Source organism: Juglans regia, chromosome 6 (assembly GCF_001411555.2).
Source record: "Juglans regia cultivar Chandler chromosome 6, Walnut 2.0, whole genome shotgun sequence".
Taxonomy (NCBI): domain Eukaryota; kingdom Viridiplantae; phylum Streptophyta; class Magnoliopsida; order Fagales; family Juglandaceae; genus Juglans; species Juglans regia.
The window spans coordinates 6160397-6174588 of NC_049906.1; the positions used below are offsets into that span (position 1 = coordinate 6160397).

Consider the following 14192-nt stretch of genomic DNA (forward strand, 5'->3'; position numbering starts at 1 on the left):
GTTTCTAATGAACCAAATATTATCCATTGCCACAATAGCAAATATCTGAAAATGATGTGCTTCTTGATCAAAGAGATTTAGCTTGGTAGGGTTAAGAATATTTTCAATCCAAGTCCTAATCCCTAGGGGTTTGAATGCTTCTATGTCTAATGGCCAAGGTGATTGTCTCCAAGGAATTCTTGTGAAAAAGCAACTTAGAAATAGGTTCTCAGTAGTTTCCTCCTGATGACAAATGGGATAGATCTTTTGATCCTAAGAAAGTGCTATAAATCTACTAAGGAGGTTCTTAGTAGTTACAATGTCATTTAACACTCTCCAAAGGAAAAGCTTCAGCCTGTCTTGGGAGTTTTAGGGATCAGAGTTTTTTCCATGAGTGAATAAGATTTGTTGTATTTTGGTCATTTTGTTGGAGAACAATAGTTGCATAAGTCGATTTTACCAGAAAAAACCTAATGAGTGCTGAGTCCATCTTGGATTGTCTTGCTGATTGTGATAATGGTGCTCAGTTAGATGAATTTTTTGGATTTCAGTTACTGTTTCTTGAGTAAAAAAAGCATGTAGCAAAATTATGTTCCATCTTCTTGACTCCTCAAGAATGAGTTCAGATACTTTTAGTTGAGGATCTTTCCATGTATCGGGTGTTTTTGGTTTTGGAGTCAATCTATCAAGAAAAGGTACCCATGGGTCTGACCCAACTTTAGTTCTTGCCCCATTATTGATCTGGATGCAAAGATTCGAGAGAATGAAGTCTTTTTGTTTGAGAATGCTTTTCTAGAATCTAGAGTCCGTTGGTTTTGCAGATATATTGTTCCAATTTGAGTTTCTCATGTATTTTTGGATGAGCATTTCTTTGCATGTGCTTATTTCCTTATTAATAAGGTGCCAGACAGCTTTGCTCAGAAGGGCTTTATTGAAATTGGCTGCAGTTCTCATTCCTAGACCTCTTGAGAATTTAGGTTGATAAATTGACTTCCAAGATTTTGGTGTAAGATTGTAAGTTTTGTTAGCATTAAACCCCCACCAGAACTTCATTTGAACTCATTTTCTTAGGAAGTCAAGTGGTAGCCATAGTATAGGAAGGGATTATGCTAGCTACTGACTTGATAAGAGTTGTTTTGCCAGCTTGAGAGGGGAGCTTTGATTTCAATCCAATTAGCTCATTTTGGATTTTCTCTATGATTTCTTAACAATGTTGTTTCATATGGACCACAACATTGAGTGGCAGACCTAACTACTTATTTTTTTATTGTGATAGCTTAAAGTTAAAGATTGCTTTAACTTCTCTTATCAAGTTCTGTCTACTGTTCTTACTAAATTGAATGGAGGACTTGGCTAAGTTGATCTTTTGGCCAGACCAAGATTGCTAAATCTCAAGGCATTGCTTGAATGCTTGAGCATTTTGAGTATGTTCTAGATTTTAAGACCTTTAAGCTTTTGATTGAGAATGAAAGGTGTGTCAGGCTAGTTGGTTTCCCAAGCACTTTTAATCACATTGACATAAGAGGGATCCCTTGTCAGAATTCTTCAAATTTGAAAGTTCTAAATATTTGATTTCTACCTTGAGTGTATAAAAGAATTGGAGAGTGATCCGAGTTATGACATCATTGCCTAGTCATTAATGAAAAAATGATTATAGACATTCAGGCTTAGATTGTAATGATGCCCATAGTTATATGCATTTGTTTTCTGATATTGTATCTAAAATTATGTACCCTGATCACTCTACTATATATATTTATCCGACTAATCCTTGAACATGAAACAAGTTTAATCTCAACGTCTCATTTCTACTGGACAATTATCGGATCCCTGATGTTGGTCCCAAGAAAATAGAGTTTCAAACTCTTTTACCAATATTATAGAGATATTTATAAATAAATAAATAAAAAATAACTCGCTTTTAATATTAACCAGTTAGGCTTAAAATTTCATATTGACAGCAGTACTTGAATGTGAGGAGGTCGAGGGTCCATGAGTGTCAATACACCTATCAATGCTTTAAAAAAAATTGAGCTTTCTTACTAGTCAGGGTATTAATATGAAACCAACTTTAATAAAGAGATTTTCTATACATAAGCCATTATCCCCACTCCACGCTTGATAATTTTTTTTTTCACTATCCATACCTTACACTTGATAGTTTTTTTTTTTTTTTTCTTCATAGGATTTGAAGTAAGAGATGAATAATAACTGATAAAAAAAATTATTTTTAATAAAATAAAAGATAATATTATATACAATCTTGAGATATATAGTTTCCGCATATTCCCTTTAAAAATGAGTGAAGACCACTATGAAAAAAATTATTTTTTATATAAATCTTAGATTTATTCACTTTTTTTAAAAAAATTGAGCTTTCTTACTAGTCAGGGTATTAATATGAAACCAACTTTAATAAAGAGATTTTCTATACATAAGCCATTATCCCCACTCCACACTTGATAATTTTTTTTTTCACTATCCATACCTTACACTTGATAGTTTTTTTTTTTTTTTTCTTCATAGGATTTGAAGTGAAGAGATGAATAATAACTGATAAAAAAAATTATTTTTAATAAAATAAAAGATAATATTATATACAATCTTGAGATATATAGTTTCCGCATATTCCCTTTAAAAATGAGTGAAGACCACTATGAAAAAAATTATTTTTTATGTAAATCTTAGATTTATTCACTTTTTTAAAATCAATAATCGAAAACTATACATTTCAAGACTGCAAATATCATTCCTCTAAATTAAAACACCAATCGTTTTCTTATGTTTGGTATATAAAAAATATAGCTTCTAAATATAATTTTTCAAAAAGTATTCCATCAAAAAGACTATTTTCTTTTGTCATGTTTCCCCCAACGCACGAAAAAGACGTGACCTTCCTGCAAGAACCTTCCACGCACATTCACACCGAAAGGGTCTGAGAACTTGCATAAGAAAGACTAGTCCTTAATTTTGCTTGTGGTCCTGTTGAGCTGTGAATTATGATCGTTTGTGTGAGGGCAGGAAAGAGAGAATCAGAATCACTTTACCCTTTGCTAATGATTTCTCTCTCTTTCGGCCATAGTCAGAGAGGCCACAACACCTCAGAAACCTCAAAAATATTATAGAAGATGATCATTCTCAGAAACCCAATTATTTTTACCTGTTCAATTTTCCTTGGACATAAACCCTAGAAAGTCTGTCCTAAAGTTCGATTATAAAACCTCATTTGGTTGTGATCAGTTTGATCAATGGACACACACAATGATGAATGAGATATGAATAATAATACATTGCTTCTAAATCTTGATGATCTATGCACCAACATAAACAGATAGCTTATATCTCTATCTAAGGTGTTTCTTTATTTTTGTACAAGAGCAAATACTTATATTCCTCCATCCTATACTATAAATGGCTGCTCTCTTATTCACTTGAAATTCAAGTGTGGGTTTTTATTCAATATCTGCATTCCGTATGTGGCAGTTTTTCTATCGACAATTTTCAGTTCTAATCAAGTCCTTGATGCATGGGCCCTGATTCTACTCTCACCTCATAATCTAGATTAGAACACGCTGTTTGAGAATTTGATCAGCAAGAACTTACTGAAATAATCTCATAACTTGGCTTCAAGAAGAATTGAGGAGTAAGGAGCAACATTGTAGGTCCTTCCAATGTCTGGAACGCCATCAGGTACGAAATCGTGGGGAGAATGGAGATTAGTATCAGCCTACAAATTTAATGAGCATGAGTTTAAGTCAGTCAAACCATCAATTTGAGCAGTCCAAGGTCATAAAAGAATCTCCCAACAGATTAAAAAAAAGAAGAGAGGTAGAAATTGTGTGATTACTCCAGTTCTTTTTCCTAATCCATTGTACAGAGATAGCTGTGTCGTTTGTGGATACGTCTCTTATATAAGTATAGTCTTCATTGAGTTAAAACCAATGAGATTCTAATGAACAGACAATCGAACCCAATAGGTCTTCTACTAGCGCACAAACACATTCCCAAACCGAAAAAGAAAAAAGCCAAGGAGGATTAAAGAACGAGGGTCAGACATAAAGGAAAGCTTCAATAAATACTACTGTGAGGTCAAACACCCTATTGGTCCACAGAATAATTCTTTCCAAAAATGAATGGGACAATGTGAAGATCTAAACTAGTGAACAATCACTGAGCCACCTTTAAATTAATGTGCATTGAATCCAAAGAACGAATGGGAAGAGAATGAACTGACTAATTAAGCAAGTTGATGAGACATGTATGATAATTAGAAACAGAAAAATCGGTGGTTTGAAGTGCTTTTCCAGGGGACAATTAATAGCAAACATTCAATTAACAATCAACTGAAGCAGTAAAAAGCTTGGCTTATGTACCAAAAAGGGGAGAAAACTAACCACACGAAACCAGCTCCTCTTTAATGGTGGTCGAGGTAATGAAACTCGGACAAAATAATCATGAGCATTGAATGCCAAATAGATGTCCCCTCCACCCTTGTCATGAAGCCTGCAAAATTAATAGTTAAATCAAAGTTCCCAACGCACCGTGTTCAGCTCTCCATTTTCATGTCCATAAGGCATAAGCTAATATATAGATTTCTGCGATGAAATGATATTCCATGCATGTTTTCAACTCAAAACATCTTGGAAACATATATGGTAAACCAAAACTAGATGTTAATATAAAAATTTGCACAAATTTTGCCAAAAGAAGAAAAACGAAAAAAAAGAATGCCAGAGTACATGGGAGTATATCAAAGGTCCCCTGAAAATAAAAAAAGGGAGAAAACTACAGAGCTATATCTAAAGAACCTAAGGTACCTTAAAAGGGAAAAGAATGAAAGCAGCCCAAAGCAGATACCCAGTCAAAGAGAAACTATGGGAACATATGCTTTAAGCTTATTACAGGAGATCTTAACACTGTCAAAGGTTCTACTATACTTAACTTATCCTATTAAACTCAGAAGATATGGTTTCTTATTCTACTTGAGAAGATATTTATAATTGCTTACGTAAATGCAAGAAATTTGCTGTCATAATTCTCCCAGTTGTCTTCATGCCATGTCACATCATCCTGCATAAAAAACGTGTTTCATAAGCCTTACAGAGAATACTTAAAGATACAAGTACAGTAATAATATGATTGATTTAAGAGAGAACTGAAAGGAGATTACTTTGCTAAGAAAACTTTCCCGCTGAAATAGGTGATGAGTTCGCCGAAATTTAATGACCTCTGAGAAAAACCTGAAATGATTACTCTTCTTTGCATCCAGCTGTTTTACAAAATAATAGAAAGAAATTGGTAATTAATATTGATTCAGGTAATGAGAAAGAAAGAACATAAATAGAAAATGACCTGTCCCCATTGGAAATGGTTAATGCTAGTATCATGTCCATAACTGTTGTTATTTCCATAGCGAGTATGCCCATATTCATCCCCCATTAGCATCATTGGGGTCCCCTGATTATATGTACTCAAAATTAAATTGTTGCTGCAAGTTCACTAGTAGCATGAAACAGACAATTGACATCTTGCAATGACAGTTAACAGTGCTAAATTTCAAAAGCAATATCTTAGTGAGAAAAAATGATTGAGGTGGCGGGGTGTGATAACTTGAATCTGAATTGTGTAAACCATTTGTCCAGTCTAATCTTATTTTGAAGGTTGTTTTGTATAGCAAGAAGAAGTTAAATAGAGAATGAGACCGTAAAGTAAACGAGACATGAAGTTGAGTTTCAAACACATTTTTACCTGAGATATCATTAATACCAAGTGGAAATTTTTCATTTGCCGGAAGCGTAAAGATTTGATACTGGGATCATCAGTTTCTCCTATCAAATTAATAAAAATCAATTAAAGCAATACATCTAGACAGCAAAGGAAAATAATACCGTACCAATTTATTGAGTTCTACTGCATTCAAGTCATTGTGTAAAAACATCACTTACTACGGGCCCCATTAGTCATTAAAAAGAAATATTCTATCTGCAAGATAGTATAAAGGACATACCCTCCACATTGCTGACACGTCAGATTGTAAAAGTTCAAAATTCAAATTTTTAAACTTCTCATGCAAGTCAGCTCCTGCCGTGTACACAGTGTTGAAGGTGTGTCTTCCACATCAGTTCAAAATCCAAAACACAGATACTTTCTTATGCTAGCTGATATGTTAGGCTTCCACATCAATAGTGTGTTTGGTGTGTCAATAACGAGCTTGCAAATAAATTTTCCAGTTTCTCTATCAAACAATTGAGTAAACCTAGCTGAAGTGACACTGGTTCCATGTATTACAGCCTCCAGATTTAGGCACAAGCTTCAGAACCCATATTTGTCCCCACCCACCGCTCATTCTCCCTCTCCCTCTCCCCAAAAAATTTTCCAAGAAAATCAGACAATAAGTGCTAGCGCATTTACCATTGCCTGTAGCCACAAGACTTACCAATATTTAGTAATTGTTACTCTAATTTAATCATCTAATATTAGCAATAAGAAATTATGAAACTGTATACATTATGCTGCTTGACCAATACAATGACCATGATAATAAATGTGCCTATCAACAAATGTGCAGGGAAAAGAAAGAAAGAAAGAAAGAAGCAGCAATACTAACAGGTCGGGAAGACAGCAAAGCATCACCAGTAAGTGATAAATGTAACATGATTGCAGTTAAAATCCATCATTGGACAATTGAAAAAGACAAATGGTGCTCATTGATAAGTTTTTAAGATTCTATTGAATACAGAAATAATGTACTTGTGTGGCAGTGTAAAGGTAAAAATGCAAGAGCATGGAATTTTCATCATATCAGTACATATATATTCAAAAGCTAAAATCAACAATTAATAATATGACAAAGTATGCATCACCTTCAAAGCCACAATTCCAGCTAAAATTATCATTGCTTCCATCATTTCCACCTTCTCCATTGGCATCATTGTGCTACAAAACCAAAACTTTCAAGGGAAATACCCCATGCTATAGGATAAGACAGAAAATAAACTGGTGGCCAGAAAATTAGAACACACCTTTAAGTTGTATGAAACAAGATCATGTAGTGTGAAGCCATCATGTGCAACCACAAAATTAACACCATGATAAGGCTTGCGCTTATTTACCTGTTGAATCAAGCAAAAAATAAGAGAACAGTAGCCACATATATTTGAAATCCATAATGCACAATGACAAGACTGACAAGAACAATAACCTGATGCAGAGGTTTAGGGGCTTTCTATTTTCCTTCCAGTAATCAAATGGGGATGGCATCTAATTCAAACTACTAAGAACGTAATCTAATTCTAATAGTATTTACAGCAAGCAACTAACAATAAAAAGCACGTCCCTACTGAGCACAAGCTACATCTTTCATCTATTGTGGGAAGGAGGGCACGTTATATTTAAATTATAATTTGAAAATAATGAGTTGCAATGTGGAAAACAGGACATTTGGTTTTAAACAAAATTTAATCACGATGAGTGTGAGTAGAATGATGTTCTGACCATGTGATCATTAGTATTAGCCATTGACTTCAGCAGCCTATGGACACAAGGTGCCACAGTCGATCAAGTGGTTTGCTAAAAAAATCCCATCTGGGAAAATAAGGGTAAGCTGGATCTTTGGGATTTGAGAATATTAAGGTTAGTATTTAACTCCAATTTTGTCACAGAACACCAAAACTGGACATAACAGTCTCAATATTAGTAATGAGCCCATAATCTCTACATTAAATCTTATCTCTAGATCAGATTATGAAATTTTGATGGTAGACAATTTAGTCCTACGTACTAATATTTGTGAATGCCATTCATTAATTTCAAAGTTTGCAATAAAATGAATGATGTAAAGTTATTAATCAATCAAGAAATTGAATGTAAAATATAAATAGCTAAAGATAACCATAATGATACCACAAACAAAATGATGCTTACTTTGTAAAGGTCAGCAGAGCCAGCAACACGAGTTGCAAGAATCCCCTTCATGCCACATTCACCCTATTCGACGTGCAAATAAGAAGAAAGATTAAAAATCAATTTAAATCTAAAATTTTTAATAAAACCAACCAAATCATAGAATTTACAAGTGAGGCTCAGAGATCCCTTTCAATCAGGATCGATGGTTCAATTTTTAGACTTTTTTTTTTGTCTTCATACATGTATATTTTGTTATTGCTTTTAACCATTTTAAAAAAAGTAAAATAAAAAAGAAGCTATAAAACCATCTGCAGTGGACAATTGCTTCCATGTATACCTTAATAAATCTTCTTATGTCATCACGGTACTTCCCGTTCCACTCAGCCCACCTGCATAAGAAACTCATAAGTAACAGAGGTAAAATGCCACACATGAAAAAGAAATATTCACATAATCTCAGTACAGGGTAAAACTTAGATGATCTGAACCAAATGTTAATTGCGAGAATTGTTCGTTACTCAAGGTGAGGATGCGCATTAAGTTGAGAAAAAATAAGTTCTCAAACTCAATCGATCGAGAGACTACAAGAAACCACTAGAATCCCACAAAGCAACATTTTTTTTTACAAGTAAGAAAGAATTTTATTCATAAAGCAACATTAAGAGCATCTGGAAAAATTCCAGGAGTAAATATTTCAAAGATTGACAGGTTGCCCATAGTTCTCAAGAGAAGTGCTACAGTCACAAAGCGATTTCACAAAATAAACCTACAAACTGATGTGGCTTCATGTGATACATTAGATCTACTATATGATAAAAGTAGTTTTACAATTTGATGTACCACATCAAGCCGCATTAGTTTGTGGGAATCTCTTTGTGGCTAAAACATTTCTCTATTATTTTACTACATTTTTTTCAATGGATGTAGGGACAGGACTACAAAATTTTTAAAAGATGACAAATCCAAATATATGAAGACATTATATATGGTCAACAACCACATAGCACACTCTCATACAGTTTTCATTTTTCAATTAAAAAAAAAACACTTTCGTTTTACTCCAAAATTTGAAGTAAAACTACTTCATAAAAACACAAATAGAATGTGTATCCATGGGAAAAATATGTAATTAGGTGCATTAAAGCTCAGTCTGAGATATGACAAGCTGGCCCAAGAAAGGCACAATGATACACCATTCACAAAGAAGTAACAAGATACTAAATGCCTGTTTAAAAAAGGAAAAAAAATGCAAAGAGCAAATGAATGAAGATGGTGTAATATGAGGAATGTAGTGGCAACATCAATACTAATAAAAGAAAAATACACCCTTTCTGGAGCCTGAATAAGAAAACTTCACTAGCCTAAAGTTTTACCAATTACAATGACAGCAATCATATTTCCTAATAGAACTAATTAAAATGCCAAGGAAGATAAGCACGTTATGTTCCCATGATATGATGGGTAGGAGCAGGAATGATGGCAACAAGAAGAAGGAAGGATACTCCTTTAACTCACAATAATTAGTAATTTGATCTCACTAAAACAACAGATCGATTCCCTAATTGTAGTAGAAGATTCTAAAATTATATATTATTGTTAGAGGACATGATTGTAATAAGTGTAACTTGTGAAGGTATAATCATCAATTGTATGTAGTATATATATTGTTTTACATCAATGAATGAAGTATGAATTCCCTCCAAGAATGTCTACATGGTATCAGAGACGTGTAGTCGGTTGGTGGTAAGTGGTGTACAGTGGTTCAGCTAGGAGCGACTGAAATCGAGCTCACTGTTGTTTCGCAGGAGTGTTGTAGTAGTCGGTTAAAGCTTATTTGTAATAAGTGTAACTTGTGAGGGTATAATCATCAATTGTATGTAGTATATATATTGTTGTACATGAATGAATGAAGTATGAATTCCCTCCATGAATGTCTACAATTATGAATACCCTACCCAGTTGAGAAACAAGAAAATAAAAATTGATACAAAATTAAAGTTACCTGTCCCAATTTGGAAATCTTCCAACAAGATAGAGACCCCCACAGTCCCAAGGTTCTGCAATAATCTTACACCTTGATAGAACGGCATCTTTGGCTATTGCCTGGTCAAATAAACAATAATAAGATTAGTGCTAAACCAAGATACCAAATGTCTTTATGCAGAGCTATTAGAGTGAGTAGAAGGAAAATCTGTATAAACGTTGCATATGATGCATTCTTCAAATGAAAAAGGGAGAGAGAACTCCACAACAACAGTGCATTACATTGGAAATTCATCAAGATGTGGAAAAAACCAGAAAACTTTTTACATTAACATAACTCCACATGCTACACAGAGTTATTGCCAGCTATCAAAAAGTCCACAGCAGTCTTTATTTGAAAATTAAGTTATGAACTGTAACGGCCCGAGCCACATTTGGGCCCATACTCTAAAATGACTAGTCAATATTACAATTGGAGCCCACTAGGATCATTATAAAGGGTGAGAACTTCTTCTTACGGAGCAATGTGGGAATCTTATTCACCACCTTCCTATATAGAATCGGGGTATTACATGAACAAATCAAATCCACATCTCAAAACATATTTTTTTATAAGTAAGATAAGTATTATTAATGATTGATAAAAAGAATGTAAATGAGAAGTATACAACAACTAGAATGAATGCATCTCAAAACATATCATAGTAACTCTCCTTTATAATTTCAACGTAGTAGCTTAAATGCAAAACAATGCAGATACACAATCAATAAAAGTATTGTAATCATTTTCCACAAGAATTTACATGTCTATATGTAAGATATCCAAAGAACAGTTCTAGACTGTAAATGATGAGGAATATACAGCAGCATCCTATTGCTGTAGTCAGAGATTTTTTGTGTGTATGAATGCAAGTAGAACTAAATATACACAGCACGCAATCTTAAAAAACAAGGTCAAAGTTGCTTCAATATAACCTTTGCGATAATATGCAGATCTATATGTATGAAGTATCACAGAGAGGTGTTTATTTCTTTTGCTGAAAAATTTCCACCATTCCACTTATTCCTTCAAATCTCCACAAGTTTCACTACATTGCTATGCTTCATTATTTCTTGTAACAATATATATAACTTCTTACCCTAATAAGTGGGGGAGCATTAAGTGGGGAACCATTTGTTCCTCGACAAAGAACACTGGTAAGGTCAAACCTGAATCCATCCACATGATACTCAACCACCCTGCACATAGTTGACAGAAAAGAATTAATAAATTTGGGACATAAATGTAGCAATTCAGTTATAAATAAATCAACAATGAAATCCAACATATGGAACAATGAAAAATAATATGTCCATCAAAAGGAGTCACAGAGTCAATGTCATCATTATTATCTATTTCCCGCACCAACAAATTAGTCTTGATTATCTCTATAATGGGTGGAACAAATGTTTGCAATTCCTCATAAGGGGGACATATAAAGTAATATTGAATCGGTCTAAATTTCGTGCCCCATCCCTGTAATAATGTACACTTGAAATTACTAAAAGCATGGAGGATCAACTCTTTCTTTGACAGAAGAAATATTCGGAGGTTCCCAAAGGATGATTGAAGGATACAGATAAAGTTAAACTAAGTAATCAACCACATTTATTGTTTAGTACACATTATTTAACATAAATTCTAGTAACAAACTCAAGTAACGACTCATGGAGGCTTTCGTATGGTGGAGGCTGTTGTAAGTGCCACGGGTGGTTCCTCTTTGGTTTTTCAGTGGGAAATGCTAATGATGGTTTTATCACACTTTCTCATCCTCTTTTTGCAGATGACACTCTTATTTTTTGTGATACTGATCGTGGGCAGATTCAGCCTTAAGGGCAGTGTTATTATGTTTTGAAGCTGTATCAGGCCTTAAGGTGAATTTGGGTAAGTCGGAGATGGTTTAAGTGGGGGAGGTGCAGAATATTAACTGTGGTGGCTCTTTTGGATTGTAAATTTGCTTCTTTACCTATGAAATATCTTGACCTTCCGTTTGGGGGCTTATTTCAAGGCTAAGGGGATGCTTGGAGAATGAGATGAGATGATATGAGAATTTTGTAAATAGTAGTAAAATATTTTGAGTTAAGTATTTATTGGATTTTGTAAAAGGAGAGAGAAAAAGTTAAATAAAAAATATTATAAAGTTAAAATATTGTTAGAATATAATTTTTTAATATCAATTTTGTTTGGGATTTGAAAAAGTTGAATTGTTTTTTGTTTGAAATTTTGAAAATGTTGTAATAATTAGTTTGAAAAAGTTGTAATGTTTAGTTTGAAAGTGTTTGTATTTGAATGATATTTGGGAAGAAAATGAGATGGACTAAGATGAGATGAGATGATATAGGATGGGATGAGATATGTTTCCAAACATCCCCTAAGTCTATTTGGGATGGGGTAGTTGACAAGATTGAGAAAAGGCTAGCGAGTTGGATGCGGTTATACTTATCAAACGGAGGTAGAATTACTCTTATTAAAAGTACTCCTTCCAACCTCCCAACTTATTACCTATCTTTATTTCCATTTACATGGGTGGCAAACCAGATTGAAAAATTATTTCGTACATTTCTGTGGGGTGGAATGGGGGAGGAGACTAAAAACCACCTTGTTAGTTGGAATAGAGTTTGTTCTCCTATTTCAAATGGAGGTTTGGGGTTCATAATTTGAGTAGTTTCAACAAGGATTTGTTGGGGAAATGGTTGTGGAGGTATCAATTGGAAGGGGAGTCATGGAGGGGGCTATAGATCGGAAATATGGGAGTGATTGGGGGGTTGGTGTTCTAAGGAGGCTAGGGGGCTTATGATGCGAGTCTTTGAAAATTTATTAGAAAGGGATGGGAGAATTTTGTTAAACATATTAACTTTGTTGTTGGTGAGGGTTCAAGGATCCTTTTTGGTTTGATGTTTGGTGTGGTGATCGGGCTCTTTTTAGTGTGTTTCCGGTTATTTTTCGTATGGCAGCCCATTGGAACACTTCCATTTCTAACATGCTAGTCCGTTCAAATGGAACCTTGCAATGGAATGTTTATTTTGCTAGAGTTGTACAGGATTGAGAACTTCATGAGGTTTCTGATTTTTTCGGCTTCTTATACTCCCTGGTTATTGGGGGGAATTTTTTTTTTTTTTTTTTTGTTTTATTGGCACTAGGTATTAGGAAACAGCATCCCGACTAATCTGGGGATACATAGGCCCTCGGCAAGGAGTTTCCTGCAAGTGCACCTCGGTTAATTCAAGAAAAAAATCCTCCAGTCCGATGGCCCTTAGAGATTAATTGCACCCAATGGGATTTGAACCTTAGACCTGGGGGGAGCATACCCTCAAGCCCAAGGCCTTTATCACTTAAGTCAACCCCTAAGAGTTGGTATTGGGGGTAATGAGAGGGATAGAATGTTATGGAAGCATACGGGTAGTAAAAAATTTTCAGTACGATCTTATTATAAGGCGTTGACTGTTCAACATTGTTCTCCTTTTGCTTGGAATCGTATTTGGAGGTCTATTTTGCCTTCTAAAGTCATTTTTTTCATATGGACAGCATTGCTCAAGAACATTCATTTTTTTTTTATAAGTAAACAAATTTTATTGATCAAAGAATTAGGCAAAGCCCAACGACAGCAAGACCTTCCTGATGTAGGATAGAAGTGAGAACAAGGAATAGAAGCAGAATAATAGGGGAATAGAGAAGAAAAGGAAACCAAAATAGAAGAAAGGAAGAAGAAAGCAAAGAGAGGGGTTGGAAGGAGGCGGCTGTGGCGCTCAAATCTTAACTCAAAACCTACCATTCCAATGTTCCTTACAAGTCCTTAAGTAGTAGGGTAATACAAACCCTAAATAAAACAAATAACACATTAATAAAATAACAATAATAAAAGATGTCCTTAAATGGTAGGGTAATACAAACCCTAAATAAAATAGATAAGACATTAATAAAATAGATAAAACATTAATAGGAGATGTCCTCATCAACTCTCCCGGGGTGAAAAAAGCTCGACTCTGTCGAGTTGACAAGTCACACTAAGGCTGCAATCAATCACCCAACCATAAGCTAAGTGGTTGAGCACGCTTCTTCTGACGGCCATAAACAAGTGTGAGTGGAGGCCTGAGTCTGGTGTCCCTACCCACTTCTCCGGAACAAGTGGCTAGTGACCCGGGCAAAGGAAGATCCTGCTGGCTCCGATAAAGCTCCAATAAATCTGGATCAAGCTGCTGGAGTGTCTCTCTGGGAATCCATGTACAGTCAGAATCTGGTCGATCGACCCAACGAACAAGGAAATGCTGAACCTCTCCATCATTGG

At 34.6% G+C, this 14192-nt stretch overlaps 1 protein-coding gene across 4 annotated transcripts in view; it reads right to left on the bottom strand.

Moving 5' to 3' along the window:
- Positions 1 to 3241: 3241 nt before the first annotated feature.
- The window catches only part of LOC109001196 (isoamylase 3, chloroplastic), a 34585-nt gene continuing 23634 nt past the window's right edge, over positions 3242 to 14192 (bottom strand). For all 4 annotated transcript variants that reach the window (XM_018978380.2, XM_018978381.2, XM_035690884.1 and 1 more), the window contains 12 exons: positions 11007 to 11106; positions 9887 to 9987; positions 8222 to 8273; positions 7903 to 7965; positions 7002 to 7091; positions 6843 to 6915; positions 5728 to 5807; positions 5332 to 5436; positions 5150 to 5248; positions 4988 to 5049; positions 4374 to 4482; positions 3242 to 3706 (listed from right to left, as the gene is read on the bottom strand). In XM_018978380.2, coding sequence (XP_018833925.2) covers positions 3593 to 3706; positions 4374 to 4482; positions 4988 to 5049; positions 5150 to 5248; positions 5332 to 5436; positions 5728 to 5807; positions 6843 to 6915; positions 7002 to 7091; positions 7903 to 7965; positions 8222 to 8273; positions 9887 to 9987; positions 11007 to 11106 — 1048 coding nt within the window. In that variant the 3' untranslated portion in view covers positions 3242 to 3592. The remainder of the gene's footprint in view (positions 3707 to 4373; positions 4483 to 4987; positions 5050 to 5149; positions 5249 to 5331; positions 5437 to 5727; positions 5808 to 6842; positions 6916 to 7001; positions 7092 to 7902; positions 7966 to 8221; positions 8274 to 9886; positions 9988 to 11006; positions 11107 to 14192) is intronic.